The 27,167-nt window shown below is 47.2% G+C and overlaps 3 protein-coding genes across 3 annotated transcripts; 1 reads left to right on the plus strand and 2 right to left on the minus strand.

The window, feature by feature from the left end:
• The first annotated feature begins 7,643 nt into the window (after positions 1-7,643).
• On the plus strand, positions 7,644-11,730 carry LOC122376479 (zinc finger protein 616-like). The gene is made up of 2 exons (XM_043356360.1): positions 7,644-7,699; positions 9,262-11,730. Exon 2 carries the CDS (start codon positions 9,318-9,320, stop codon positions 10,524-10,526), a length of 1,209 nt encoding a protein of 402 aa, XP_043212295.1. The 5' UTR covers positions 7,644-7,699; positions 9,262-9,317; the 3' UTR covers positions 10,527-11,730.
• Positions 11,722-24,420, minus strand: LOC122376477 (tyrosine kinase receptor Cad96Ca-like). Its single transcript, XM_043356357.1, has 13 exons — positions 24,338-24,420; positions 21,280-21,435; positions 20,442-20,656; positions 19,867-19,922; positions 19,258-19,454; positions 18,684-18,800; positions 18,022-18,187; positions 16,912-17,064; positions 16,067-16,248; positions 15,500-15,639; positions 15,037-15,131; positions 14,155-14,264; positions 11,722-13,188 (listed from the first exon to the last, which is right to left on the minus strand). Exons 1-13 carry the CDS (start codon positions 24,371-24,373, stop codon positions 13,024-13,026), a joined length of 1,788 nt encoding a protein of 595 aa, XP_043212292.1. The 5' UTR covers positions 24,374-24,420; the 3' UTR covers positions 11,722-13,023.
• Positions 21,916-23,974, minus strand: LOC122376478 (alpha-L-fucosidase-like). The gene has a single exon (XM_043356358.1). The coding sequence runs from the start codon at positions 23,596-23,598 to the stop codon at positions 22,195-22,197; it is 1,404 nt and encodes a 467-aa protein (XP_043212293.1). The 5' UTR covers positions 23,599-23,974; the 3' UTR covers positions 21,916-22,194.
• Positions 24,421-27,167: the final 2,747 nt, after the last annotated feature.

Here is a 27,167-nt window from a genome sequence, read left to right on the forward strand (position 1 = left end):
CCCATAGGGTCCTGTGTTGAGCTGAGGGCTGTTCACGGCGTCGGTTTATCCCGTTTAATAAACCGTAAACATGTTTATTTTTTGAAGGACCAATCAGCGTCGACCTGATCCTGACGTCACATCTCGTCAATGACGTCAGACCTCCGCCGTAAACCGTTTATGCGGTTGATGCCTCAGAGCATCAACATGGCGCGTAAACGCGTTTATGTGACAATGATGGCGATGTGCGGCAAACTCGTGAGGCGAGTTGTGAGTTAGGAAATTTGAATTCGGACAGTTCAGGGGCTGCAAGGTTGGTAAATGAGCTTCAAAATAACGCTGCACGAGTTGCAGAGGACTGTAATGGTAGGTTTTATTATTTCATTGTAATTAAGACATATTTTGAGCATCGTTCTCTGCTAACCAGCGTCTAGCGTCGTGGGCATTTTGTGATGAAAACTGTCCTTATTCTTGCAATATGTCATGATATGGGACATATTTCCATCAGATTATCTTTTCTTTGCACCTTTTAAGTATCGTCTCAACTGCTTATTAGTTGTCACTGTTTAAGTAAACACTTGTGTTTCGTAAACGTAAACGCCGTGTGACGTCACAGCCGGGAACGTGCCCCGAGGGCAGTTTATGTAAACCACATAAACCGGCGTCGTGAACAGCCCTCTGGTGTCGAGGCTCTAAAAATGACGCCGATTTTTGCACCCTTCTCACGAAAACCGCTCGGACCGCCTGGAAACCAATTGTTCCGCTCTAAAAATTTCATGATCGACGGGAAAATGAACGAGGAAAAGATTGGTCCTGAAATAATTCTGAACTCCCTGTAGAACATATCGAAATATGGCTGCAAACTAGGAGCATGTCAAAATCGACAAAACAATACAAATAAACATACCGGGATTTTTTTATTTTCCATGCATCTGTGTATGAAATCAGTCGCTTTTTCGGAAAGATCATCTTCTGTTTAATAAATAATTCCACAATTGCAATCGAGAAAAAAAAAACATTTCTGCTGTGACAGCAGTTTTGGCATTATGCCAGTTGTGCGGCGTGCGCGGTGCTGCGTGGTCGTTGGGACGGAGTAGTGAGTATTTTCGGTGTTTTAAATGGTTGATGGCCATTTGAACCAGCTTTATATTATTTCCTACCAATTTTTGCATCAAATTATTGCTTTGAAAGACCATTGAAACCCCTTATCTCTTCATGAAACACGATCATATTCATCGTCGACGAAAATGGCGCGGGATTCCATTTGCGTTTCGATCGAAATAAATCGTAAATTAAATAATATTCGATGATAAGTATCATATTCTAGTGACACATTTTCATAAAATAAGGCATAAACTTTGCAAGGAAGTCAACATTGGATAATTGGATTCTTATTTTGCTCACATATCCTTGTAGTAGTCAAATGGCTCAATTGTTAGATAAATGTAAGTATATGTTTTGGCTTGATTTTTGCTGTGAAACCACCCAGCCACTTGCCGGATGAGTGGTTTTCTGATAATTACCTGATAATCATTTCTCCTTTTCCTTAAAAGAAACTAAAATTCTTTTCAAAGTAACCCATTTTTAGGAAAGGTGGCTTGCTCATTGACATTTCATGTTCTTGTTTTGTTATTGCTGGCAGTATTTTGATACAATAATGCAATATGAATTTTTTTGCAATAATAAAACCTAAGACAAACTTAGTTAATGCGTCAATCACACACCCAACAGAAAGATTGTGAGTCCCTGTGACGTGAAGTAGAATATTCTATGAATATGTTTTATAGAATATGCCAAATTTTAAATTAATTTATTATTTGATACTGATGGCTGAGCATGTGAATTATGCCACAATATAATTTTATTTTCTGGTTTTGAAATAGCCGGCAGTATTTTACTTCAACAAATGTAATATACATGGAATACATGTTGTTATGTTATGTTAAAAGTTTAATAACAGCCAACAGAAGGGGCTGTTTCAGCAGATAATGTTTGTACCTTATGCATTACCTTTCTTTTCTGCAGGACCATGCTTCCGCTGGGTGGTCCGATCGACATTTGCCTCCTGAAGAAGTTGAGCAACATGAAGACCACCAGATGAGGTGTCTGCAGTTCATGTGGAACTCTGCAGACTACAAGTGTTATGCCAACCACAACCAAAGTGCTGTGATCATGGAGGCATGAACCTCATGACAACATTTCAGATTTGCAGTTGTACCAAAGTGTGATTCAAACCACCTGTGGCATCTCACTCAATGCGTGAACAGTGTGATCATTGTGCAGTGTTCAGCTGCAACTAAGACATTTATAAGTGACTTGTTTTGCAATTAGCCACCAAAAGCATTTTTTGGGCTGGCTGCTGTAATTTGTTGTGCACTGCGCAATAGTGGTAGTGTTTTGTCACTTGTCAAATTGTCAGTTGTGCATGTTGCATGTTTCTCTCCCCTCGGCCCTCATGACCAGTTAAGTGGTGAATTGGCATCACTCAGTCTCCCCAGATCTCCATTGGCTGTCTGTCAACCACCTAACTTGGGATGGTATTTGCTAATAGTGTCAGAAAAGAAGTGATTGTAGACATTTTTAGGAATATGAGCTCCGTTTCATGCGTTTTCCAGTGGTCATTTTGTCACATGTCCATAGTGTAATAAATGGAAACTGTTCCCTTTTGAAGGTACTCGCGGATGCAGAAAGCGTTGGGCCTAATTATTAAACGCACCCTCCTATCAGCGACGCACGAAATCGACAAATATCATCCTTTTTAGAACAGGAGGAAACGAAAACTTGTGAACATAGCTGTACCTACAACAGTGCATAAGGAATTGAAATTCTGGGAGTTTTTGAAATTCGGAGAAACTCAAGTTGTCGACAGGCATGCCCCCTTGTACGTCAAAGAACGCCTAAAAAATAAACGTCTACAAATGAAGGTAGTATTCGTATGTTCGTTGTCATTGCAGCAGCCTAGCATTTAGCAACATGCATTGCGGTCCGATGGCGAATTACACTCGTGCTCAAAAACTATGCCGGTAACTGCCAATGCACTTAGGTCATAGGTGAGGAGAGGAAGGGTTATGTCAAATGTCAATATCATAGAAATGGCTTCATCTATTGAGCTGTGCCAATTGTACATAACTCAACCAATCTATGCATTTCGTTTCTTGCAATCTACTCATGCTTTCACTCCGGCTTCAGAGTAATCATCCCATACTGTACGTCTTAAGATATTGATGTCTATGGCGGTTTGCAATTGCTAGCCACGTCTTATCTCAGTTTGGTGGCCCCGTACCGGTCCACTCGGCCTCCTCGGCCGCTCTAAAATTGACTTACGGAGGAGGATGGTGGCTTTTATTTTAGCTTCTCCGCTGACTGCGGGGAGCGCCGTCGCCGAGGTAGGAGCAATAATTAGCTTATGTTTGGGACTAATTTCCACGCTTAATTAACATTTTAATGTTATTTTAATTAATTCATGTTAATCTTTGACGCATTCTCTTTCTATTGATACCATCCACCGGGCTGAGAAGTACTGCCTTGCTGCGTAAGGGCCGATAAAAGATCACGCTTTTAGGGGTATCTCTTCAACATGGGGCAGGAGCAATAAATAGAGCGCTCTAATTTTAGCTTATTTCCCTGGTATGTCACCAACTGATTTCTCGAGACCATGCTTGGCCCGAATCGCGATTCGGCGTATGTCGGCTCGCATTAGCCGCGCGGTTGCTGTCTTCACGTGGTTTCAAGCGTTGAAACATGTGATATGATGCTGGTCCCATGCATTAGGGTGGGTGTCAAGGTCACCTGAAGGTCAGGTCAGCTCAATGACCTTTGATGACCTCGGTTCACTTTTTCGAGTTTTACATGTTTCTAGGCTAGTTTTTGGAGCTGATTTCGAATTTAGCAACCATTTGAACATTACAGGGGATGTAACGAAATTATCGGGACACCTTTCTTCCCGCTGTAATTAAAAAGCAAAACAATCTGGTACTTTTTATTTTAACTGAGCACGTAGCCAGTAGCCACCTTTCATAAAAACACAGTGGCGAATGTTCTGGAGCATTTCAGCCAATGGATTCTGCAGCACACTGGCTTTGATGTGGACCAACGCCGTCTAAACCTGTGCCTGCGGTTGAGCGGTGCTTATGGCGGGTGGCTCTTCATACACCTCCTGCTGAACAAGAGCCCACAGGTTTTCAATTAAATTGGGATCGCGACTTTTTCCAAGTCATAAGCGTTAGCCCAGAATGATTGAAGGTTCTATCGGCATCACTTCCCGTTCTTTTAGGGACTTTTAAGTAGCGCGCCCGCCGCCGCCCCGCATGAAGACAGCGTGGCTTAAATCAGGCATCAGTGCGCGTTCAAAAACCGTGCCCTCCTATGCCGTCTGGTTGAGCGCCTCCAATCATTCATTGGCCAGTATGTTGCTCCGGTAATACTTGACGTTGATGGCGGTATTCTGTGACACTATGTCCTATTGGAGCATTGCTAAGCACCTGAACATGCTTCAGATCTGGATATTACCCGGATGTTGGACGGTGGCGAAGGCCAGCAAGTTCGAGCGGCTGGCCGCCCATACATGGCCGATTTGACGGTTCTATAATACCAACAGCTCAAACAGCTTAGGCTACCCATCCAACCAGACCACCTCACCGTTATCTTTCTTCGACCGGTGGACGCGATCTGAATTCTGAAGTGAGGCGAAAGATGGTGAACTGGTTGTTTTCCCGTCAGTGTCAGTTTCGTTGTCTTTTCCAGTTTGAAGGGCACTAGAACCAAGTTAAAGGGCGGGTAGCGGTGAACCATGATATGGGACCTCTTATTATCTGACGTGGTAAGAATTCGAGTCAATATGCAGATTGATTGGTGCCATTTCCTTGCCGCTATCTTGATGACTCTCCTCACCACTTGAAAAAGGGCGGCTTTTGTGGTCGCGACCGAGCTGAGTCTGCCACCGAAGTCCCAGCTTATTACGCCTCAGGCAGATGTGCAATTGGCTGCTGCTGATGTCCAGCTGCTGGCAGACCAGCTTCTGGCTCATGACGCCGTGGATGCCGCCATGCAATTTTACCACGAACGGAGAGATTTTATCCCTTTCTCGCAACTGCCTTAGACGAAAACTACCATGTGAACCCGTCTGTGAATCGACTCCTACTCAGAGCAAGTCACATGACAAGGTCAGGTAACTGCTGAGTTGAAAACCGATAGCAGAGGCACGTATTCATCCAATATTCCCACTTCTAACCTAAGAAAGGATTAGGAAACTGTGCAAACAGATATGGCGAAAAAAATGGATGTCCGGACAATTTCGTTACACCCTGTACTGAAGTAGTTTTGGTGCCTTCGTAACATGTTACGAAGCTGTCAGAGAAAAAAATTAGCGTTCTGCCCCTCCAACTTTTGCTGATTTGTAGAACTTCATTGCTCAGCAAACCAATCTTGTTCGCATTGAGGAGCTTTGAAATGTCTGTGTAATTCATAATGTTAGTTCTGTAATTAAAAAAAAATGATTCAGTGTTGCACATTACCTAACTTAGCAACCGGGCATCGCACGTTTGACGGCTTTTGCTCCACCACCTTCCCTGGAAAAGCTCCACCCTTGCCTATGGGGCAAAACATAAGGGACAAAAACACAAAACAAGACAGATAAAAAACAAAGCAAAATTAACTCTTCACCTAATGAAATTCAGGCTGGAGCAAAAACATAGGTAATAGGTATCTATGTCAAATTAGAATGAAAGATTAAAATCAACCTGACCAGGCCTTATGGTCTGACCTGGTCCTAACCACCTTACAATTCAACCTAGCCTACCACAACACCTGCAGAGGTACCTTCCTGGAAAAATGACGCCCAGGGAGGTGACTGTCCAACTTATTGGAATACTACCATGATTGCTTGTCAAAATGTGTGTTATTTTGCTCTTGTTTGACAAGTGATGTATGATAAATGTGATATTCAATAATTGTCTCCTGGTTGTTGACTGGAGTGATCAAAATATTCTAATAATCAGGGTACAATGCTGTGCATAGTGCACACTAATCATGTTGTTTTTGTGTAGGCCCTCTGTGCATTGTTTTGTAAATAAAAAAGTGACTGGTGGACTGGTCTGGTGGTGCATGACAAAAGGTTGTACAACTGTGAAGTTCATGCCCTTGGTCTTGCTGGTGCCAAATGCCTATAGCTGTAGCAGGATCAGTGAGGGTTGTAGACATGCTACATAAGTACGTACATTGTGCATTGAAGATATTGGCACAAAGTTCATCCGTAATTACTATGCTTAACGCCTAATGTAAGAAGCAACATAAATGTCCAGATGATAAAGCTCTCTGGTCAACATTACACAAATTTATTGACATAGTTTGCAGGTGCATATTTACATTCATGGCAAACACTTTCAGTTTCAATTTGATTCAGAAACTAGGTGCTAGTAAGCTTGCATTTTTGTAGGTACAACAATGACCATATATTAAATCATAAAAACCTTCTCATGGCATTCATCACATACCTTTTTACCGAACAAGTACCTATCTGACAGCATGATGATTCTAAATTTTGTCCGCAATTCATCTATATCTCAACTGACACATTGAATTTGAAATACCCTAACAAAACCTATAACTGTACATAAGAAGAATGCAATACTACAAGAACAATGAATTTCTGAAGTTATTCTCACATGCTGGAATGTTGAAACTCTACTGTTGTCGTCCGTTTCCACGTTTGATTGAGCCATCATATAGAACTGTTTTCACTCTTCAGTCATAAGCTTTCGCACAAATCTTGAATTTTTACACATCATCTTGAACCATGCTCCAGTCTTTTCAACAATGTACTATGTAACATCAAAGCAATTTTGATTTGTTACAACAGCTTCAGATCATGATAGGCTTGAGGTTTGTTACAAACCTCTACAAAATGTGTATCAATTTTCCCAAACTAAGTAATTGATCATATCAGTGTTTGCAGTTTCCACACAACGTTTCATAATATTATTCTATGTTTATATAAAGAAACTCAAATAATCCACAAATTGTTCTTGAAGCACTCCCACTTCAAGAATTCACAGCAATGACACAAGCAAGGCCATATATGGACACAAGTCCAGAAGCAAGCAAACATTGCGCCAGATTTCGTATGAAACGCGCCATCATCCTGAAGTTTCTACCACAGACGGTAGTTCAACCGCAGCCGTAGTGCGAAAACCCCTGCCCACCTTACCCCACGGCGGAGCTCGGTTGCAATTTGTAAATACGCACCCGCCACGCACTGCACTCCAAGGTTGAGTGAATACGTTTTAACAATGCTATTCAACTGTGAGGAAAGTGACGTCATGAAATTTCTCTTTGCAAAGTAGCGCAGTTCCGAAGGCAATGCATTAGGAGAGATTACAGGCAATAGTAGGTCGGTAGGTAAAAATCAGTACCTAGGTCAGGTTAGGTAAGGCTTGGTTAGGTTCTGACTTTTTATTTCCGTCGTATTGTTTCGCTCCGCCCACCCAAAAACCCCGGTCCCCACCCAACTTTTCCCCTTTTTTGTTTGGTATTATGACGTCATTTTTCATCAAATTGAACATGCTTACATTTTTCTTTTTTGCAAATGGCAACGGCGCAACCACGTTATTTATTTCACAATCGCCACATTCGCATAATTTCTTCGGAGTACATTACGTGACGCGAGGTGAGAAGGGTGGGTTTTATCAAGTTATTGTGTGACTTTTTGTAGTTTTGGTGACATGTAAGTATCATATCTTGATTTAGGATGTCAAATAATGGAAGAATGTTGTTGTACCAAAAGCTATAGTATGAATACAATGGTTTTATTCAACTAAATTGGACTGATATGAGTATGTACCTGAGGACGAGACAGAAACAACGAATATTAGTGAGAGCACCCCATTCGACAGTAATGGGCGGTTCATCACATTTTCTTCCGCTGTGAAAAGACATGAGCAGGCAGAAATCGAGTAGCCATGTAACGAACAAAAGACAGAGTAGGTGGAAATCGAGCAGCTATGCAACGAACAGTTGTACACAACAGGCGTCTTTGTACACGTTTTCATAAGCTAAGGCACACTTCTGACTTCAATGAGCGCCTCAGTACATACTACATGCTCTCATATGTCAAGGCGCACCACTGGCTTTCTTGCCCGGTTAGACCGACGCACTTCGGTCGCCGGTTCTGACTTGCTCAATGGCGGCGCGCTTGAGGGCCCCTGGCCCGCTTCTGACTCTTGCGATGGCGGCGCACTTGGGGGCACCGGGTTACGCGGCACGCGAAGTGGCAATCCCGGGGACTGCACGGCCGAAGGCGGCGTGCCCGAGGGCTCCGAACGGATGCCGGGGGACATCGGCTCGTCCGCTTCCTTTCCCTTCTTGTTTCCTTGTTGCTGTGCACAACCGCCGGGGGCGAGATCTCGCACAGAGACCGTGTCGACCTTGCCGCCGGGATAGCGCACGAAAGCGTAGTGCGGGTTCGCCTCCAGGAGTTCGACTGGCTCGACTGGCAGGTCGAGCTTTCCGCGGACTATTTCTTCAAGAAAACCTGCCCGGGATTGAGGAGCCAGGACGGTAGCAAAGTCCCCGTCGCAGACCGCCCTTGGAAAGAGAACATCCTTTCGTGTGGGCAGGCAGGACGGCGTCCCATTGTCCTCTGCTCAACTTCCTGCTCTCCATAGCGAGTTGACCGGCACGCCAGATGGTGCCGTTAAGCCGCTCACATTGTGAGTTGCCTTCGGGGTGGTACGGTGTCGTGCGACTCGTGGCGATCCCCAGTCCTGTCAGGAAGCATCGAAGCTCAGCTGATATGAAAGCTGAACCGCGGTCAGAGTGCACGTATGCCGGCATCCCAAAGATGGAGAAGAGAGTACTCTCAGGCGCCGCTGGGAGCCCTCAGAGTCACCGGTGTCGGGCCCTCAGAGTTGCAGGTAGGTGACCGTCAGGTGCGCTTGCGGGAAGGGATCCACAGAGGCGCCAGTTTGGGGCCCTCAGAGCCGCCGCCGATCTAGGCCTTAAAAGAATTGGTATTAGGCTCTCAGGTTGGCGGTGCTGAACCCCCAGAAGCGCCGGTGTGAGGCCCTCAGAGGCGCCGTAATGGGTTTTCAGAGACACTGTGTGGAGCCGTCCCATGCGGGTATGGACCCTTCCTGATGGAAGCCCAAGTTTAGGCTCAACGTTGCTAAGGCTAGCGGCAAACATCCTCGCCGACTCCGACATAAATGTCTGATTCACAAGTCACCTGTGAATGTTGCCGAGATTGATAATCACACTTGCCGACATTGATGCGCTTCTCGTTCACAGGCCTCGGCGGTAACAGCACAGTACCAATCAGTGGCGGGCCACAGCAAGAAAACGTCATGTCGGGCCCTTTGAAATGCCACAGAGCTCGCCAAAGAAAGGCTGCGAACGGCAGTGACAATCCTACTGTGGATGTTCAGAACTCTTCTCTCCTTGATAGTGATAGCAAAACAGGCTATGGATGCGACGTCTGTGGCAAGATGTTTACACTGGAAACCAATCTAAAACGCCATTACCATATCCACATATGGGAGAAATCCTACGCTTGTGAAGAATGTGGCCAGCTCTTTGAGCAGGAATGCTTTCTGAAACGTCACCAGCTGGTTCACACCAAGCAGAAGCCGCACACGTGTGATCATTGCGGTGAGAACTTCTCGCGGGCAGCGTGCCTCGTGAAGCACCTCCAGAGTCACAGTGATCTGAAACCCGAACCGTGTGACTTCTGCGGTGTGGCGTTTTCGACTCTGGCTGAGCGCACCGAGCACCGCCGACTTCGCGTCGGCAGAAAGTCGTTCAGGTGCGGCGTGTGTGGCATCGTGTTCCTTCGTAAGGACAGGCTTGCTTGCCACCTCTGCACACACACCGGGGAACGTCCGTTCGTGTGTGACGTCTGCGGGAAGGCGTTTGCAGATAGCAGCGCGTTTCGTCGACATCGCTATCTGCACGCTGGCGTAAACCTGCACAAGTGCGACGTCTGCGATAAAGCGTTTACGAAGCGCAGCGCACTACGTATTCATTGTCGCCTACATACAGGCGAAAAGCCGCACAAGTGTGACGCCTGCGGCAAGGCGTTTGCAGACAAGAGCGCGCTTACGTTCCACCTGCGCACACACACTGGGGAGAAGCCCTGCAAGTGTGACGATTGTGGCATTCCGTTCTCAAGAAGGGGTCATCTGACACGCCATCGGCGACGAGTACACGGTGAGAACAACCCATACAAGTGTGGACAATGTGGGATAGTGTTCTCCAGGCAGTCTCAGCTGACTCGTCATCACTGCAACGAGAGTGAAACGGGAGCTCGCTGCGCGAAATGCGGGGAGGTATTTACCAATATTAAAGATCATCAGTGTGCGGGCAAGTCGCTGACACCCGTTTCCCTCAAGTGTGGCGACTGTGGAAGGGTGTTTAGAACGAGGCGGGACATTGCTCACCACCAACGCACGCGCAGGAAGGAGAAGAGGTTCCGATGTGACGTCTGTGGCATGTCCTTTGGCAGAGCGAAACTTCTGCTACGGCACTCTGCTACCGCCCACGGTACTCAGAGCTAGGTGAACACGAGGCATCAATGCCTCGGTGTGTCGCCAAAACAATGTGTTAGCCACAGACTGGTCGTTCAAATTGAGCATTATGCGTTCCGCCGCAATACAACAAAGGCTTATGGCTCACTCACTGAATTGATTGTCAGATGAGTACGCCCAATGACATCCTCCTACTCAGTACTCACTTAAAGTGAACGTTCAACGGCCTTGTCGGACGGGCTAAAGTGAACATGGCAGACGAACCAGGGTGAAGATGTCAGACGGACCAAAGTGAAGACGTCAGACGGACCAAAGTGAAGATGTCAGACGGACCAAAGTGAAGATGTTAGACGGACCAAAGTGGTGATGTCAGACGGACCAAAGTGAAGACGGTCAGACGGACCAAAGTGGTGATGTCAGACAGGCCAAAGTGAAGATGCACCAACACGTATTCTTCTGGCCCGACAAAATTAAATGAGGAGCGATGAACCGAGCCTTACGAGCCAAAGCAGATGATCGAATGTTGCGCGATCGTCATAGTTGGTGATATGTTCCGAGGTAGGTGACGGAAATGTTTAGTGAAGTGGTGGGTATATTACCTCTTTTGCCGTTACGGAGGTCTTATGACATTTTTTGAAAGGTTGTGACAAATGCATCCGTCCAGTTTCTATAAGATATGTATTTTATATTGTAAGATAATATTTGTGACGTTTTTAACTGAAAGATAAATGCGTCATCAGCCAGCAGCTTTAATGTTGGATTGGTAATAAGGTGCTGTCAATGGAAACACGACTCGGGGATAATCTCAGGTGTCGGCTTATATTTATAATCGCCTTTGTTAAGTGTGCATTTAAATCCGACATCGGTGTATTTTTATAATCGCCTGCGTTTCCTGTTGTCCATAGCTTGTCGGAAGCAGTTTTTAACTGATGACTTTGGATCAAATTAAGTTAACCATTTTTGCCATCCAATTTCATTCACACTCCACACATGTTACTTTCATGTTTTTAGAAGTTAAATCTTATTTATGTGATGGTCAGTTTAATGTGTTGCATGAGAAAGGCGCCATTGAACCGCTCTAGGGACCGATACGAATTTGTACGTGGTGGCTGGTGGTCCACGTCGATCTCTCTCTGAGATACCGAACTGCTCAATACCTGACATAGCTTCGCTCATATAAATATGTCTGTTATTTGTGTGCCATTGGGACTTAAATAAACACTGGTGACGGTCATCCCCGTATATTAAACTCCTGTTCGTTGGACAAATGCATTCAAACGTTCAGCACAACAGAAGCACTATACCACAACATGATAAGCCCCTAAAATTGTGACAAAACATTTAATTCAACATAACACGTATTCTTTTAGACCAAGAGCCTGTAAGGACGAGAATATTGTGAATTTATATATCCCATTGATAGGTTTATATAATACAGTATTTGAAACTTATTACCAGAAAATCGCCTTTAGTTGAATGAATCGGAAGCTATTTTGAACAAAGCGAACCTCGGCAATCATCATAAAACATCAGTGCATCAACATCAGTTCACCAGTTTTTATCAGCGGCCAGCCCACTGTGCGGCCCAAACCTTGTAATATCCGCATCGAATGACAGTCCAAGCGTTAAGGCCTCTGTGGGTCTGCTTATGAGCACATGAGATGTGTTCTGTAGCATACACTCATGTCTATATTACACATCAAAACACGCCTTGTCACTCAGTCTTCTATCGCATTGACGCTGAAAATAAAATTACAAACAGGCGTAATAAACACTAGGATAGAGACTCGCAAAAATCTTTCACACACATTACATACGCACATTGTGCAAAACGAGAAAATCTCAAATACGAACATCCGACATAACATTGACTGTGAGTGTCAATCTATTGCACAGCACTTGCATATTATCAAAATAAACATCAGAACAACACCTTAGTCGCCATTCTTTATCTCATTCAACCATAGACGTCACACCAGCTTCGTCAAGCGGTTAGCAAATCGCGGACTTTTCACTCGTGAGGGGATTCTTTCGAGTTTCCCGGGGGCTGACGTTAAACTCAGCTTCCAGCACCCGTGTTCAAAAATATCCACTCCGAGCGCTTAGTTCAACCCCTCACTCCACCAATCACGTTATTCCGTCACTGCAGAGCAGACCTCGACCAATCACAGCCGGGAACGGCTCACTGACCGGTCACGTACGGACGAGTCCATTCCCCGTCAGGGGGAGGTCACATCTCACACTCAACTTTGGACGGATCTACGACGAGTCCACTCTCATTGAAGAGCTGCGGGTCACACACAAACTTCGGACGGATCCATTCCCCGTAAAGGAGAGGCCACAACTTCAACTTTGGACGAGTCCACTGTCCCATCGACGTAGCTCACACCATTCACTGCCAAAGGGAATCATACCTCACAACTCCAGCTTTGGGAGAGTCCACTATGCCAGCTCACACCACACGAGTCCCTGTCTCTACGGCACAGCTGACATCATAGAGACTTCGTCACCACGAAGCTGACGTCTTCTACACCTTTTCGCCACTGAGGTTGCCGGTGAGGTTGTAGTAGGAGTGCTCCGGGAAGCGGTCCAGCTCGATGTAGTCCATCTCCGTGAGTAGCAGCTTCTCCAGCGTCTCCACGATCTCACCAAAGCCTGGCCGGGCGTCCGGAGATGCGGACCAGCAGTAGTACTGCGCGGATAAAGCAAGTGTCAGCATTAGAGATGTCAATCGGATACCAACTTTTTGGTACAGGGACCCGCAGTTGCTACTGTACAGCGACCCTGAGTAAATTGTCCCAGCACCCTCACAGGGAACAACGATAAGCTGTCAGAGGGCACTCACAGGAAACCTCAGCTGCTCTTGTACAGGAACCAGCAGTCGATATCAATGTTATCGGTTGTTACTGGACAGGACAGACGGTTAGACTTGGGGTTCGTGTACAGTAGCAACTGCGGGTCCCCGTACACCAATACCAAACCGATAGCAACTTGGTATTTGGTATTTCAATCCTAATGTGTTTGGTATTTTGTTGGTATTATGAACCCTTACTAGGAGGCTAAGAAATTGGTAAAAAGTTGGTATTTCCCTCATCTTTCAAAGTTGGTTCGGTTTCGGTATTTCCTGATGGTTTTGGTTGGTATTTGGTTTGGTATCGGTATTCCGATTTTCTGTAATTGACATCACTAGTTAGCACTGAGGCACAAACAATGGTCCCGCGTCGATCAAGATAACTACCAGAGAATGATACACCAGACTCAGCACTGAGTCAGAGATGAATGCAACATCACGCCAACGCCGACGGGATAGGAGGAGGATAAGGGACAGGCTTGCGGGTTATTATTTTTCGGGGCGAAACACAACCATAAAGTCATTGGTAGTGCAATGCAAGTTTCGTAGCAACATGCTTGACGTTCTGACAAAAGGGACAATCCTTTTCCCTGTTAACCCGATCTTAAACAGCAGACACAAAAGGCTGGAACAAATGGGTTGCCCGACTTTGTCGCCACGCTGTCCCATCCCATGCCTCTACGATTGTTGGATCATTCATCATTCTTAGTCCTACCGCAAATGGCTGCAGCATCACCTTCGTCCCCGTCTTAGGTTACGTTACTAGCACTAGCCTAGCCCATATGGAGGCCCGACTCCAGTCCTCACCATCAGGTTGAAGAGCTCCCTCCGGCAGTGCTCCGGCTTGTCCAGGCGATATCCTTCTCGAACCTTCTTCATCACCTCCTGAGCGGACATGCCCGGGTACGGGGTCGAGCCTGGGGGCAGAGCCAGAGGTCAGGTCACGGGCGAGTCCACTTGTACGCCGAAGGGGAGGTCACCTAAAAGGAAAGTCGTATTAACGGACTATAGGAGGGCACTGTCACAGACAAGTAAGGAACCTATTTTTAGCTTAGGGGAGGTCGTATCATATGTAAAACCCGGGAGCAATGTTACCTCTGGATGAACGAAGTTCTAGTCAAGCAATCTGACCAGTTCTGATGCTGTCTTGGGCCTCGTCTCTCTATCAGGCTATATGCAGGTGCATCGCTCTCACTTTGATGCCAATGTCCTACAGGAGGATGAAAGGATACCGACAGTGCCAGTCCCTTTCTAAAAGTGCTGCTAAGCCTGAGCCAAAGGTTCCCACCTAGTGCTAACAGTCCCCACAACTGGGTGGGTGTCGAATGTGTCAACTCCCCACCGAGGGTGATAACCTAAACAGTGCTTGCCTGATGTGCAAGTCTTCACCACAGTAGGATGCCAACGATGGCGGGTTTTATCAGAGGTGGTCTTATAGCTACAGACCTTGCAGGTACTCAGCAAGTGCTATAAATACATCTGCTACAATAGAAGAAGACGTTGGGTGTCAAGTTCTCGGTGTCAAATCATGGTCGAAGGCCCCAGCAGATCTTCACCTCGTATGACTAGCCTTAATAGCAGGAGTCCGATATGATTGCTGACAAAAGAAAACTGAAGGTTGTGTGTCTTTACGAACAATTATGCTAGCATATAACGTGACCACTATAAGGGTAGCAAGCAGATCCTCACCTAGTGTGACGATCTCCCACAACAGGATGCCGAAGCTCCACACGTCACTCTTGGCCGTGAAGATGTTGTCGTACAGACTCTCCGGAGCCATCCACCTGTGGGACGCATAGTGACGTCATTAGGGATACGGTGAATTTATAAGTGGACAGAAAACCGGGAAAGGTCACATTGGAGCCTTAAGTAGACCTTGACTGTTCTCGATATGAGTGATCAAATAAAATCCAACAGACGTCAGACACCAATCGCAGAGAACTTATTATAGAACATAAGTCGGTAAATCCATGCATCCCGTCACAGCACAGTACCTACCTACCACAGTGCGCGTGTGCTGTAATCACCCTAAATCAGTTATGTAGTACAACCAGTAACCACACAAGCGCGTAGTTTCGCTACCATTATAACCACGTAGACATCCAGTGTAACCGCGTAGTAACCGATCCTCCCGATAGATGTCTCTGCTCACCTGATGGGTAGGCGGCCCTCTGTTTTCCTCTCGTACACATGACTGGCGATGATGTCCCGTGCGAAGCCGAAGTCTGCCACCTTGCAGACCCTTTCCTCGGAAACCAGTACGTTACGGGCGGCTAAATCACGGTGGATGATCTGGCGGCGAAATAAAACCAGTGACGTCATTTGTTAGGAATGAGCAAAACAAGACCAGTATTCGTTATCATGGGTTTTCACATTGCGTGTCAGAAAGCGAGGGAAGATGAGTTAGCTAGCTACGATCTACATTCTCCATATTAAAACACGAGATAGGTGGTGCAAGCGATTTAGTGTGCCCTAAAGGTGGTGACCTAGTCCCTTTAAAAGAAACTCATTACTTATTTATAATTAAGCACGTCCCTTTTAACCCCCTGCCCTCCCTCGTTACATTGACCGCCTCTTGACGACTATCAAATACCGTGAGTTCGACCCTTACCTGCCCCCTCTCTCTCCCTCCCCCCCCCTCTCTCTCTCTCTCTCTCTCTCTCTCTCTCTCTCTCTCTCTCTCTCTCTCTCTCTCTCTCTCTCTCCACGGTTCACTCACCCCCTTCTCAGTCAGATAGTGCATTCCGCGCGCCACCTGGTGAGCGAATGTGGTCAGATCCCGTGACGTCAGCATTGCAGACGGCCCGTGCAGATTGTTGTAGTCATTGGGCGTCCGTGACTCGCGCAGGTAGGTCTGTAGCTTGCCGCGGCTGACGTACTCCATAATCAGGAAAATGGGGTCTGGCAGAAAGAGAATGAAAAAAAAAATGAGAGAGAAAGTTGTCAACGTCTTGGTTTCATCTTGAAGGGAGGATGGGCGAGTAGGTAATGGCGAACGATAGAGCGTATCATTGCAAATGGAACGGCCATTACAATATCATTTAAAAAAGTGTTCAGTGCCATCGATAAAACAGCTTAAATGCAATAATTAAAAAGGCATTGTTTCAAAGATGACTGAGTTAGCATGTATCTGACACGCTCAGAACCATAGATACCTACCTATTCCTGTTTAATTGTCAAGGGACGAAACCAAGAGTAGGTATAATAAGGAACCTTAGCATAGCATGATCGAGTAACCGAATATCTTTTTCGGCGCAACAGCACACATTCTTATCGCATCGCACACCACACCATTCTCTGCACCGTTTTCTGTGCAGTATCACACATTATCCAATCACATTATCCTCGTAGCTCGTCCTCGTACCCAGTGACATTGTCCCCGTACCTTTTTCGGTGCAGCAGGACATACCATCGCCATCACATTATCCGCATATCTCCGTACCTTTTCCGATGAAGTGGCGCACACTTGATGACACCAAACCCTTTAGTGAAGCCTTTTCTGTGCAATATCACACATCCCAATCACATTATTCGGGACACATTCCGCCAACACCTTCCCCGTACCTTTTTCGGTGCAGCAGCCGAGCATGGTGACGACGTTGGGGTGCGGGTCGAGCAGCTTCATCATCTCCATCTCCTGCAGCAGGTCCCGGCGCTCCTTCTCACCAGCCGCCTCCTTCAGCGTCTTCACCGCCACAGTGCTGACGCCCTCCACGCCTGAACGTGATGAAGAAGGTGGTGAAGGGATTTGACATAGTCAACGATCAGCGGTTTTTACCCACTGTTTGCGGTTCTGTTCATGATATTGAAGGAACCATGCGTTGGTCTTTTACCCCCTAGCCCTCCACTCCTGAATGTGATGGAGACGGTGCCTGGTGAAGGGCAGTGGCAGATCCAGAGGAGGGAAATAGGACAATTGCCCCTCCCAAACGGCATAAATTCAACATTACACTTAGGGCGGTGCATGGAAAGAACCAATTAATTGCTATGGTTTGCTCCCCCCCCCCCAAAAAAAAAACTCTGGGCTGGGTCCGCCAGTAGTGAAGGGAGTTGACATACAGAAAGACAGCGATCAGCGGTTTTCACCCGCTGCTTGCGGTTCTTTTCAGGATATTGAAGGGAGCTTGCGTTGGTGTTTATCTCTTAGCCCCCACTTCTGAACGTGGTGGAAATGGTGGTGAAGAGAAGTGAGAACTCACGTGACGATAGACGAGACGTGATGTAGACGGCGATGGAGGGACGGTCACGTACGGGGAAGAGGCCAGAGCTCCTAGAGCTCATGTTTATAGTTCTTTTGGGAACATGGAAGGAGAATACCACTACATTAACCTCGTCCTACTGAGGTACGTAACACTAAACCCGGTTCTCTAGAAAACGTCCCTCACCCGTCCCTCCAAACCAAATCCATTTAAACCCGCCCCTACAAAATCATCTCACCAATGCAGTCCTTATAAACCCATGCCATCAAACAACGTCCCTCCAAATCCCGTTTCTCCGATCCCTATCCAACCGAACCCCCATCCAAATAAACCCCACCCCTCTAAACCCTGTTCCTCCAAACCTCATCCCTCCAAACCCTGTCCCTCCAATCACCATCCCAACAAACCTCATCCCTACAAAATCGCCCCACCAACCCGCCCCTCCAAACCCGCAGAAAACCCTGACAAAACTCACCAGTCATATCCAGGGCCTCGACCTTCCACACCTGGCCGAAGCAACCCTCGCCCAGCTGGTGTAGAATGCGCAGGTGATGGCGCGGGAATTCCCACTTCTTGTCTGGGCCGCTATCTCCGGACGCAGAGGTGGTCGATACGAACGAGAGGTTCGTGTGGCCCAGATTCTGTGGGAATGGAGGGCCCAAGGTGCGGTTAGGGGTGATCGTTAGATAGACGAGAACGGACACAGTGAGGCAGCGATCCCAAAAAGACTGAAAATGCAAGCATTGTTTCTTTATGTCTTTAGGTCACTATAAACACTAGTCAGAAAATGCATGACAATTTGTAAGAAGCGAGTAAGTGTCTTTTTTAGGTATAGTCGTGCTGAAGTGTCATTATGTTACTCACTAAGCGACATCAATATCTATGGGTCAAAGTTTCCGTCAGGTTACCTTAGGTGAGTCAAAGAGACCGTTACGTGCCCATTTAGTGGGAATGATTCATTTTTGAGTCAAAGTGACCGTTACGTAACCGTTTAGTGACGTCGATTAATTTGAGTAAAAGTTACCGTTACGTACCCATTTGGTGACGTCGATTCCCTCGGAGTCAAAGTGACCTTTACGTAGTACGTACCCATTTAGTGGCGTCGATTCCTTTGGAGTCAAAGTTACGATTACGTACCCATTTAGTGGCGTCGATTCCTTTGGAGTCAAAGTGTCTCCAGGTGCTGCTGGGCTCGTCCAGTGCCTTATCAGACGTCTGAGAGAGGCCCGAACGGCGCTGGAACTCGATCGAGAACTGAAAACGACAGGGTGGCGTGGCATTATAATGGAAATGGAACGATGGGGGGTGGCGTTATAATGGAACGACGGGAGGTGGCGTTATAATGGAACGATGGGAGGTGGCGTCATAATGGAACGATGGGAGGTGGCGTTATAATGGAACGATTGGAGGTGGCGTTCTAATAGAGAAGTTACGACGGGGATATCATTAAAAGGGAACGTCGGGAGGTGGCGTTATGATAAATGTACAGCAATCGGAGGCGAAGTTGTACTGGAACGACGACAGGTGGCGTTATCATAGAAATGAAATGTTGAGTGGTGACGTTACGTTACATGGAAGTGGAACGAGCGACGGGAGGTCGGCAATTGGGATGCTACAAAGCCTTGCGAAAATGAATAAGCATAACTGTGAAATGTCTGCTCACTGTCAGTCAATACTTATTCCACGTCAAGCTAACACCCCTCATACTTACGTTTCCGGCCTTGAGACTCCTGTTCTTGGCCTGTTGGCGCCGCTTCCTGAAGAAGTGGAAGCCGTACACCACGGTCGGCACCAGCACCAACAGCACCACCAGTGTCACCACCAGCGGCGTGACGTCAAACGCCGAGTCGCTGGTGTCCTCGGTCGCCGCTGGAGGCGCTGCAGTCGCGGTGGGCGCTGCCGTGGTCTCTGCAGGCGTGAAATGGCGAGGTTGATATTATAGTTCGAACAATGGTAGAATGACAGAGTGGAAAGATCCGCACTGCACTAGACTATAACAATTGGCAAAGCGAGACAGATCTAATGATTGCTTTCTCAGCTAAATCGCTAATCAATACATTGTGCCTCAGTGAACGAACACGAACCATTTAGGTTCCAAACCTATACAAGTCAATCTGAAATATCATCATTGCACCTGGTCCATCAACTGAACAGTAGGTATGTGCTCTTGGCTGAAGGCAGCCGATGGTATGGTGTAATTTGAAACTATTGACTTATTTGAATCTATTGACTAAGAAAAAGTGAATTGGTTTTATCATAAAGTGAGATATATCTAGAGCAATGAATAACCGCCGACACCCCCGTTGTACTTGCTACTTACCGGTGGTGACCTGCAGCTGCTCCGTGGTTCTGATTGGCGGCTCCCTCGGTGGCGGCCTGTCAAGGTCACAAAATCCACCAATCAGAATTCAGCTACAGAATTCAAGGTCACACAATCCACCAATCAGAATTCAGGTAAGTACGGTGTGCAAAGGCAAGGTTCTATGTCAATGGTTACACGTATTCTAACTAAAGGCGTAAAATATTATTTATAAGTGAAGACGGACTCCTTGGTTATTTGCTTTAATAATAGGTATATGTGTTTTTCTTGTTGATGCATCGACACCAAATCCACGCTTTTGCTTATCTGGGGCTAGTCCTCTTCACTCTTCAGTGGCTATTTCTCCATCCATTGCAGTTACGCTGACTAAATCCACCCGCCTACCACGGCTCCACAGCATTTCCTCAGCCCATTCAGCCCCTCACCTGGCGAACTCTGGTGGCAGTACGGGTATGACCCCGCCCCCCGCTCCACAGTATTTCCTCAGCCCATTCAGCCCCCTCACCTGGTGGCAGTACAGGTATGACCCCGCCCCCCGCTCCACAGTATTTCCTCAGCCCATTCAGTCCCCTCACCTGGCGAACTCTGGTGGCAGGACGGGTATGACGCCACCCCCGGGCCGCGGCTGGTTGAGGTTGGGCGGCAGCTGGGGCCGCGTGTTCCTCGTGGGTAGAGGCTCGAACTCGTCTCTATCTCCGGCTGGGGGAAGGATCTCCACCCAGACCTCGTTGGAGACCTGAGCGCCGTGGCTGTCGGACGCTGTGACGTAGAGGTAGTACTGGTTGTCCACCTGAGGGGAGAAGATGTTGGAAATCAGACACTCAGGCTTCTACAGGCTATATGCACAATCAAGTGGCTCTAGACTCTAGAGTCTACAGTGTGAAGTCACGGTGTTGAAGTTGTTGCCGCACGTCCGATGACAAGTAGAGGCAGTAGGTACTGACCGTCTACCTAACAAGAGGATGTGTCGGAAACGCAGCTGGACACTTAGGACTCTCAGCACTGTCTACTACAACTACATCTAGTCGCGCTAGGGTCTATTCAGGTGGTAGATAAACTCCCACGGATCAAATGACTAGCAAAACGTGGAAATGCTGGTTGTTAGGTGTCTCGAGGACATATCAAGTCGGGGAGTGGAAACTCACTAAGACCCGGGATCTCCATCTCTACGTACAGCCCACCGCTAAAGTAATGTAGGGTTTTACCAATCTCAACGGTTGGCTTTGACTGGCGATTGTTTAATGCGGAGTGATCGAAAAGAAGATGTCAATAGCTAAAGTTGCAGCTGCAAGGGTGACGATACATATAAGCTACATTCGAAGTTTCATTGTAGTCTGGCTAATCGTTCCTAAGCTTCAGAAGCAGAACATACCCATGACTGAAACCACACATTACTTCTGCTGTGGACTGTACCTTGTCACTGAGGTTGGCTGCCAGGTAGACGACGCCCGTCCGGTTGTTGATGTAGAACAGGTGTGAACCGTCCTGGTATTCGGAGGCCCGTATGCCAAATGTAACTGTGTCGTTGTCTTTGTCCTTGGCCGTGGCTCGGACAATGAGCGAGTTAATCTGAAACATAGAGTTGGAGAGGTCGTCACTAGATGGCGCTGAGAACCGTTGCAGGATTTTATCAAGATCTCACAATGTTTCACGGGTATCTGTGGCTAAGTACATATTAAAATCATGACAGGTCTTCATACGATTATAACGAGATCTTTTATTCGGCGCTGCTGGTCAGATCAAATTGATATATAATGCTGCTTCCGGTGGTGATCGTGAAAACAGTGCGATGTTTCCTTTTTATTGAAGGTACTGTTGATTTGCAATGGGTTTTGTTGCAGCGAACAAGACATGGATGTACTTTTGTTTAGATATTATACGACATGTGTATAACAGATGGCCTTGGGATTGCCTTGGGTAACTGTGATGCTAGATGCTGGACAACACCTTTTGATTTCTTCATGCATTCTGGAATTCGATAGACAATGATAAAATAGTGAACTATGGGCATAGTAAGTTCATACATTTTTTTTCAAACAAACCATTACCTACTCAGTAATATGTGTTTATTCACATGTTTTATCGGTAGGCATACATACAGCTAGTTTCAGCGTCATAGATTATGCTGCTGCGGAAAACAATGGTAACACAGTTATGATATTCAATACATATTCGATGACGTAACACACACCGAACTTCTTCGGCTTTCTCCCTCGGTGCCCACATATTAAAGAATATTCTCCCATACCTTTCCCCAAGTAGTATCACCTTCGCTTTACGCGTCTAAAATAACGTTAATAACCTTCATAGACCCTCCTTGTTGTCATTTCAGAGTAACTCGTTACCGATGTTTGGCAGGACTTCGCCGATCTTCTCCGTCACCCCTTTACCGGCCTTTTTCACGCCAGCGAACCTCACCACCCATGCCCAGCGACCGCGGACCTGTACCAGACCAGGAAATTCAACACGGCCCTCGGCGCATTTCACTGCGCCATACCCAAGCAGTTCACAGCTAGTCGCTTCCTTCGGCGCTGAGCCTAGCATGAGACTCCCATTCTCCGGCCAAGAGAGTGTGATCGCGAACACGTCCTCCTGACGCTGAGTGTACCAAACGTCACCTCGGAGAGAGTCGTTCTGAGCCTTCCACGGTCGTGACTCATAGACCGCTTCTCCGTTGATGCTCAGCCACTCGCCCAGCTGAGTCAAGCGCTCTTCGAATGTTGGAATGATGCGTCCGTCCGCAGTTGGGCCGATGTTGATGAGCGCGTTACCTCCACAGCTGACCGTTGAGACCAACTCTGCGAGGAGTTCTTCGATGCTTAGGATGTCCTTAAGCTGCATCTGACGACGATACGCCCACTTGTTGCGATCCAGGGTGAAGGCGTTCTCCCACTTGCGCGAGACGAGTCGCCCCGGGTTGAAGCGATCGCTACAGGTGAGGAAGCCACCGTGGCGGCAGGTGGTCCCCTTCCCCCAGCGGTCGTTGGTGACCACTGTCTCCCGCACCGGCGAGTCGTTGTAGAGCCACGCCAGGAACTCTTTGGAGGTCCAGTATTCAGGCTTGTCGTCCCAGTCTCCGTCCGACCAGATCACGTCCGGATGATACGCCTCCACTAACTCGTGGAGTTCCGGGATCGTCTTGCCGGTGACAAAGTCACTCCGATTGGCGGCTCGGTCGTTCCGATACAGCGGGTTGAACCACTCGTACAAGGAGTGATACACCCCGAACCGCATGTCTGTGCTCTTCCTAATGGCCTTCGCCAGATCGCCCACGAGATCCCGCTTTGGACCGACATCCATGGCATTCCAGTTCCACGACCGCTTGCTCGGCCAGAGAGTGAACCCCTCGTGATGTTTGGCCGTCAGCACCACATACCTGGCTCCGGACTTTTGGAAGATCTCCGCCCAGTGCTCTGGATCAAACATCTCCGCTCGGAAGTGCGGCGCAAAGTCCGCATAGGTGAACCCCTTGCGGTAGTTCTTCCTCATAAACTCCACGTACTCTGGCTTCTTGTCTTGACGCCAGAAGTTCCAGAACCAGGCCCCGCCGAATGCGGGAACAGAGAACACTCCCCAATGGAGGAAGATTCCCACTTTAGCTTCATCATACCAGCTGGGTAGGGGACGCGAGTCCAGGGACTCCCACGTGGGTTCGTAGCGGGACAGAGTTGGGTGCACAGCTACCACATCCAGCAGTAGAGGTAGAAGTAGCGACAGACGATGCGGCTGCATTGTGCACGGTGGGTAGCTGCAGACGCAGCGGCAGGGTCTTCAGAGAGGCGGTGTGAAAGTTAAGTGATGACGTCACTGGTGGATCACAACTGCTGATGACGTCACTGGTTCTCCAAGATAACAACAATGATCTTTAGGCACTCAGACCAGCTGCTTTGGCTTTTGCTTCAGACTGATTGCTGCCAAACGCCTCAGTATCACAATAGTTCCATCAGTGCCGACCGCTCTCTCTTCAGGCTCGATCCCGCAGTAGGTACTTGCCTGGATCAATTCCACCACTAACTTCAGTTCACCACCGCCGCCAACACTCGCCCACTGCGTAGCGCATGGCCGATAGGGGCCGTCTGAAATCTGAACCCACAGCGGCTCGGCTGTAGGCTCTGTTTACAAACTGCACACTGGACTGTTTACTGTAAAAACGGTGCGCTGTGACATAGAAACTGCACTGAGCGGTGGACGCTGCTGACATGTTACGTGCCAGTCGACATGTGGAGTTTTGGTTTTCTAATGCGAGCGCATGTGTCACGGGGCACAAATTGTATACACAAGTTTATAGATACAGAGCGACAAGCATCGCAAGACAAAGAAGAGAGGAACTGGACTGGTCTCTTTGTGTTCATCACTCCCAACTCCCAATAAACGTACCCTGAACTCCCAATAAACAAACAATGAGCTATTCCGAAACAAAGATACAACAAAACAAATACCGCTGAGCAGCGAAGTCCTACTCAGTACTCACCCTTTCATCGGCTGGCACCTTCCAGTTTCGCTCCATCCATAGTGTTGGAGGTGAGTTGCCCCGTATGGGCCGCTGGGTACACACTGAAACACAGACAGAACAGGTGACGTCACACATCAGGGACTTTAACATATGTGTCGGCGGTGAGTTGCCCCGTATGGGCCGCTGGGTACACACTGGAACACAGACAGAACAGGTGACGTCACATGTCAGGGACTTTAACATATGTGTTGGCGGTGAGTTGCCCCGTATGGGCCGCTGGGTACACACTGGAACACAGACAGAACAGGTGACGTCATACATCAGGGACTTTAATATATGTGTTGGCGGTGAGTTGCCCCGTATGGGCCGCTGGGTACACACTGAAACACAGACAAAATAGGTGACGTCACATGTCATGGACTTTAATATATGTGTCGGCGGTGAGTTGCCCCGTATGGGCCGCTGGGTACACACTGGAACACAGACAGAACAGGTGACGTCACATGTCATAGACTTTAAAAATTGGCAACAGGAGCACAGCGGATAGTGAAGGCGCACTGGATATGAATGATGGAAGGAGACAACAATGAGCTTGATGAACATTAATTTTTTCCAAAGCAATACGCATAGACAAGACAAGTATGCAAAAATCCAGTAAAAGGGAAAAACACTGGGATGAGAAAAGTCTCGAGAGAGGAAGCACTGTGACCTCAAAACAAAGATAAAAACACACTCTTGCACGCTCGGCATCATTCAGGTATGCATTCTGTACGCTCATCAATGGTTTAAGACGACAAGAACAGTGTCTGCTTGCACACGCTGATGCGCGCGTTCTTCGTGCACACCTGTTTGATTCGAGCATCTCGAGTCATGTGCAAGTATGTGTGCATAAAAATTCGTGATCCGTAAAAAAGTTAGGGTACACAAAGAGGGGTTTGTCAAAAGCCATGTTTGTTATGCCACCGCCTCTGTCACACATGTGTAATGACCACACATGTGTAATGTGTATGCGAGCAACATCATGTGCTCATAAAACCTTCAAAATGGGTGGATCTACTGGATCTAAATGACGAAATGCAGTTCCGATTCCATGCACAATCAGTGGCGGATCCAGGGGGGGGGGGCTGCGGGGGCTGGCAGCCCCCACCCAAGGAAAACTGGCGCCACTGCGCCTTCGGCGCAGTGGCGCCAGTTTTCAATTCGCAACTCATCGGAGTGCCGCATACTAGGACTAGGATGCAAAAATCAGTCGAATAACGTCGTTTCAGTACGCTCCGCACCGATATTTCCAATCGTGTGGTGTCACTGTACATACTGATCCTGGGCGCCTCTTGTCAGGGCCACTGGGCGCCAATATTTCAGCGCCAATACGATGCGACTATGGCGCCCATCCGGGGCGTGGCGCCCAATTATGACCTGCAGCCCCTCCCCAGTGAAAATCCTGGATCCGCCACTGTGCACAATTACCATCAGGATCTGTAATACTGAGAACAGCTATGGTATACTCGCATTGTACATGTAAATACATTGGAAACCGGAACTTCGGTTTCGACGAAGCGCGGAGCGGCACGACTCAAATAATACAGTTTCGTCAGACAGCAGTTTACAAATATTGAAAACGTCAGAGCATTGAAATGCGGAACATGACGGGGGGTAGACAGAAAACCTCCATGTTTGTGCGACTGTTGCTATCCAAATATATTGTGCCGGGTGTAGTTTGATGGGTAGGTAAAATATCCATATGAAAACGACCGTCCCGGAAATGATGATATCTGCAGTAACTGATCGGACCCTGACATGAAATAAATGGATGTTGAGGTAAAGGCGCAGATGTTTATGGGTATGAGGCATTAACTGTGATAGGCAAGGGTTCCTTTCTGCTCAACATTTCTAGTTTCAGGTAGTTTCAGGTAAGGTTTCAGGTCTAGTTTCAGCTTAGTTTCAGGTAAATGCAGCGGGGCACTTTTCACATAAGCACTGCTTTGACTTCCCAACACATTATGCTCCGTATGTAGTTATGATTATGAAAAACTTTCGTTAGGTTTCGCTTTGTGTGTTCCTTGTGCATCACTAACAAAGGTAAATCAGGATTACAAACTGCTCAGTCATTGACGTCACAAATATTCCAAGGTCAGTAGTCACGCCTCGCACCTGCAATCCACAGTATTTTACCGTAAACCTCAGTTTTACAAGACCCACTAATAGCATTACACATGAATTCAACGAACGAATTTTTCTGAACAACTGTGCAGAAAATCTTTTAAGCACGACTACCAGCCATGACGTTGATGGCTGATAGTCGTGCAGAGTTGCCCACGAAACTAATCTTTCGTGGAAGTCATTGTTACATAATTCGTGATAAATATAAAATAGATAAAATTTTGTAGGTAATCTTAAATTTATTTTGTCTCCGTAGTTTCTGTCCCATGATAAAAATATAAATAGCCTGGCAGCTGGTGCCTTGTTTACATTGTTGTTGAATTCTCGACAACTTCGTACAGTACCGTGCGAAGATCATGTCGGATAACGATCAAACGGATGACAGGAAGAGTGTCGCGTGATAAAATTATTAGCAACTGCATGTCTACAGTCCATGCTAAACATTCCTTAGTTCATTGTAGCGGGTGCTAGTTTCTAAGAATATGGAGCTGAGAGGAATTGAATTTAAAGTATGAAGGTTCTACAATTTACACTGTCAACTGTTTTGATGTGAGCAATGATACTTTATGCGCCGCAAAAAAATATAGCAAAAGAAGTACTGAGGCGAGTTTTAGACATATTCAAAACAGACTAGCCATGGGTCTTCCTGATGCTCTTGAGAACGAACTTGCGATGGTGGCTAAGAATT

The sequence above is a fragment of the Amphibalanus amphitrite genome, unplaced genomic scaffold (assembly GCF_019059575.1).
Source record: "Amphibalanus amphitrite isolate SeventyFive unplaced genomic scaffold, NRLGWU_Aamphi_draft 002160F_arrow, whole genome shotgun sequence".
Lineage (NCBI taxonomy): Eukaryota > Metazoa > Arthropoda > Thecostraca > Balanomorpha > Balanidae > Amphibalanus > Amphibalanus amphitrite.

What these genes read in the sequence shown, in the direction of transcription:
- LOC122376479 (XM_043356360.1), top strand. Translation starts at nt 9,318, where the DNA reads ATGTCGGGCCCTTTGAAATGCCACAGAGCTCGCCAAAGAAAGGCTGCG.
- LOC122376477 (XM_043356357.1), bottom strand. Translation starts at nt 24,373, where the DNA reads ATGGAGCGAAACTGGAAGGTGCCAGCCGATGAAAGG. An exon ending in GAATCGACGCCACTAAATGG is followed by an intron (nt 18,188 to 18,683) that starts GTACGTAATCGT and finishes CCATTCCCACAG; the next exon opens with AATCTGGGCCACACGAACCT. An exon ending in CGAGGCCCTGGATATGACTG is followed by an intron (nt 17,065 to 18,021) that starts GTGAGTTTTGTC and finishes CATCACGTTCAG; the next exon opens with GCGTGGAGGGCGTCAGCACT.
- LOC122376478 (XM_043356358.1), bottom strand. Translation starts at nt 23,598, where the DNA reads ATGCAGCCGCATCGTCTGTCGCTACTTCTACCTCTACTGCTGGATGTG.